This window comes from Mastomys coucha, unplaced genomic scaffold (genome assembly GCF_008632895.1).
Source record: "Mastomys coucha isolate ucsf_1 unplaced genomic scaffold, UCSF_Mcou_1 pScaffold15, whole genome shotgun sequence".
Classification (NCBI taxonomy): domain Eukaryota; kingdom Metazoa; phylum Chordata; class Mammalia; order Rodentia; family Muridae; genus Mastomys; species Mastomys coucha.
In genome coordinates, this window is record NW_022196897.1 from 21,673,149 (window position 1) to 21,677,195 (window position 4,047).

Genomic DNA, 4,047 nt, shown 5'->3' on the forward strand with positions numbered 1-4,047 from the left:
TTTGTCCTGAGGCCCGGAGACAGTACAGTGGCAGATGAAAGAGCCTATGCATTCTCTTCGGGCCTTGCCGTTCACTTGGCTACTGGGGTTTCTCTCAGAAGCTTCCGAGTGAGGGTCAGGGATGTTAGTGGTCCCGAAGCCCTCCAGTCTCCTGCCAGCTCCTTCTGAAAGGTTAGGCTAGTAGCTACCTGGCCCCCAGGAGCTCTGGAAGGCAGGAAGGACAGTTTGCAGCTGGGCAGAGGACCTCCTTTGAGGGACACTGACCTCTGGTGGCTTTAAAAATAACAGCAAACTGGGGAACCGAGGTTAAAACAAACATTTATTTAACAAATTACATTAAGATAGAGTCACACAGTGAGGCCTCCCTTGCCAAGCAGTCACCTTGAATACACACAGGAAGGCAGCCGTCCTTAAGGTCCTTGTTCCTGCGCCACATGACATGGTGGCCCAGCGGCTCACAAGCTTTTGAAGAGGAACAAAGCCTGGTCTCCTGGTGCAGATGTTGCAGTTGCTCAAGGGCTCATGCCCAGAGCAGGTGGAGAAGGCTGGGGCACCTGGGTCACCTGAGGGAGCTGGGAGCAGGCTCTGGGGCTCAGTTGGGCACTAACTGATTCCATGAGTTCAGCTCTTCATGGCCCAGCAGCACACCAAGGCCCTTTTCTATCTCCTCCCTGGCCAGGAGTCCACAAATGTGGCAGGAGATGGTCTCAGGCTGGGGGGCCCTCAGGTGTGGGTGGGCACACAGGACTATCAGACTCTCAGTCTGATCCATGTCAGGAACCCACGGCCATGGTGTGATGACTTCTCCATGGCAAAAAAAAAAAAAAAGCCCACAGGGATGGACACAAAGGCCAGGTGGTTGGCCCAGGGACTTTGGGGTCAGATTCTGTCTGTGCCACCGGCAAGCTTCTAGACATGCCTCAGGCTCCTCATGTGATGGGGCAAAGAGCACCCATTGTTGGGCTTGTTTGGGGGATGACAGGAAATGTGCTTAAGACAGCCAAGCCCAGTGGAAGGGAGGGTGTGTATGCTCAGGACCCCAGTCTCCTGCTGGACATCTTCTGACAGGGGCTGCAGCATGACCTTGGCCACGGGTGGCCACACGCTGCAGACCACCAGGAAGAAGAGTCCCCCGAGGAGAGTGAGGCTCTCACCTCTCTACGTGGCAGAGTTAGGCTGACATGATTCTTAGATTTGCTCTTATGATAAATTTGCAAGTGAGCCCTCCCACCCTCCACCCCCACCCCCGCTTGTCACCCATGTGCCATTTCCAAGGCCCTTAGGAGGGAACCAACTTTTCAGGATGGGGATGGTGGGGATAGGGAACTGTGCTCTGGTTAGCCATTTCGAAAGAGATGTGTGTGCTTGCAGGAACAGCAGTAGTTGTGGGACATGCTGGTAGGGGAGGGGGAGACCCATGGGAGAGGCTACGGCTCTTCATGTCTCCCAGTGAATCCTTGTGCTCATCTGACAGTATGCCTGCCACATGGTACTCAAAGGCCACTCAGTGCTGCTATGAGCCACAGCCCTCTCTCCCAGGTCTGGGTCTGCCAGGTCCACACAAGGCGGACAATGGGATGCACATATGACCATTACCATCACCAGAAGACAAGAAACCAGGGGTTGGGTGCAACCTAGAACCTACCACAGACACCAAGTCATCCTCAACACTTCAAAAGCTAGAAGCTGTTGGCGCTACAACAGCCTCAGTCAGGGTTCTTCTTCAACTAAGTCTGCTGTGTCCATCTGGAGACTGCTCCAGCTCAGAGCATGTGCTTTGCCCTCCTCCCAGTGGTGGAGTCCTGTGGGAGTGCAGAGTGATGGACCTTTCTCCAGGAATCCCCTCACTTGGCTGTGTGGATTACTAGCAGGTCCACAGTCTTCAGTTTGGAACTTCTAGGATCTGTGAGAGCTGCAGAGAAGCCACATCCTCGTCCTTGTCCTCCCCCGAGGGCCACCTGGCATCGTGTGACAGAGATGACTTCATAAGTGAGGAATGGAAAGAGTGGTCAAAGTGTACAGACTTAAATGAAGTGGTCAGGAGTACAGAGCTTTGTACCTGACCTTCCAGGTTAACTCAGACTATGGTGGTTGCCCCCTCTGTTGGGCCTCAGGTCACACAAGCCAGTTGATGTCCCAGCAGCAGCAGACATAGCTCCTTGGAATCCCCAGCTCGTGGAGCCATCTGGAGTCAGTTCATTAGCTCCTTTGAGCACCAGTGTGGCACTAGGCTTTGCTAGAGATGCCTATGTTGACTCCATGGCCTCTGGGGCACCACCTTTTCATGACCTCTGCTACCTGGAGGATGTGGGGCCCAGAGGCAAGGGGTTGATGGGTACCCCACAGGGTATGCTCACATCTGAGGGGAAGCAAGGACCCTTCCTGACACATAGAAATGAAGTACCATCAAGCAGAGAGACTGGCTGACTGGGAAGGAAGGGTAGTCTACAAAGGGCCTGAGGGTCTGGAACGGAGGAGGGGCTGATGTAGGTTGGTGAGGTATTTTTGGCCCTGCCTCAGCTCATGCCATCTTTTTGGCTTGTTCTTGCTCCTGATCCTTTTGCACCTTGGATACCCAGCTGCCCATGGCTGTCTCTATAGAGCTGTAACTGAAGGTGTGTACCAGCTGGTAAGTAGTTGCCCATGGCCACTGATCACTGGGCAGTTCTTCACATCCACAGATGCCATGGGACCAATGTCAGTCAAGCCCTAAAAGCCAATGGTGGCAAAGCAGTGCATGGTGGTGAGGCTGAGAGCTGGGACAGTAGTGACTACTGTTCTCATGGCGACACATGGAGGGTTCAACTTGGCACCTCAGGTTGACACCTGTGAAATGTCCTGGCCCAAATTCTGAGGCCTGGGACACAAGGGCTTTTCAGAACAGCAGCTCCCTGGTGGAAGGTGCCGTCTAGACGGGGGTAAGGTGGGGTGGGGGGGGGGATCTGGCTGTGACGAGTTGGTGCCTCTGTACCATTCTTCTGAGAGCATGCTCTGTGCCAGCTGCCACCAGGTCAGGGCACCGGGCAGAGGCCTGTGGAGCTGTCGTCAGCAGGTGGGCGCTCCACAGATGAGCCCTTTGTGGGGATCGGCACCTGTGGCTGGGCACAGGACCCTAGCAGCCAAGTTTCCATCCAGGTAGGCACCCAGTCACCTCTATAGAAAGTGGGGTCCTGTCTGTGCTCGCTGGACATCCAGTGTGTGGAGTGGGGGAAGAGTCCACAGTTGTCTCAAGTGCATCTCAGTCCTGCTTCTCAGTGCCATCATGAAATGCACGAGTGGGCCACTGGAGCCTGCTGACCAGTGGTGCTTGTTCCCAGGTTGCTGGGTCAGAGGCTATCAGTGCATCTTGCAGGGTCCTAAGTGAAGCAGTCAACCCTGGGGTCTCCCAGGAGGGAGCTAGTGGCTTTGTGGGATTTCCGTGGTAGGTGATGGTCAGTTGATGGAGCCAGTGGGTGTCACTGGGCGGCTGGAGTATGTGCCCAGGCCCTCATGGGTGACTCCAGGTAAGGAAGGAGTTTTCTTTCTTGGTGGGGTAAGTGGTCATCACACAGGAGCCTCTGGTCACTAACAGCACATACATTAGTCACAATTATGAACAACGTTCCTGGGGAGGCAGGGAAGTCTCACCAGGTGAACTGATGACCATATATGACCAAGCAGCTGCCCAGAGTCTCATGACCAGTGAGCAGGGCAAGCAGAATAGGCAGGTGAGGGAGGGAGTGACTCTCACCCCAGCCACCACATCAGTAGTCTGGGCACCGGGGAGGAAATGTCTTCTCCCCCAGGAGACTGTGGGCTCCTCAGGACTGGGGGATCTGCTGGCACCGGGTAGGGCTGGGTGGGAGCCGAGCTGCTGCGCTCTGCTCAGTGCGGAAACTGTACTCGTACTGCAAGAGAAAGAAAGGCTGAGTCAGGTTACAGGACCCCAGAGAAGGCCCAGCTGAGCAGAGGGGAGGCTCTTGTTGAGTCTTAGGCAGAGTGACTGCAGGAGAGGCATCCGGGCCCGGGAACTAGGGCTGGGATAGCATTTCACTCTGTGTGAATGTG

General features: G+C 55.2%; 1 protein-coding gene across 4 annotated transcripts in view; it reads right to left on the bottom strand.

The window, feature by feature from the left end:
• Positions 1–300: 300 nt before the first annotated feature.
• Mvb12b (multivesicular body subunit 12B) overlaps positions 301–4,047 on the bottom strand; it is a 163,512-nt gene continuing 159,765 nt past the window's right edge. For 3 of the 4 annotated variants that reach the window (XM_031369922.1, XM_031369925.1, XM_031369924.1), the window contains one exon: positions 301–3,887. In XM_031369922.1, the coding sequence (XP_031225782.1) occupies positions 3,801–3,887 (87 nt within the window). In that variant the 3' untranslated portion in view covers positions 301–3,800. The remainder of the gene's footprint in view (positions 3,888–4,047) is intronic. The other variant, XR_004118528.1, reaches the window with a different exon arrangement.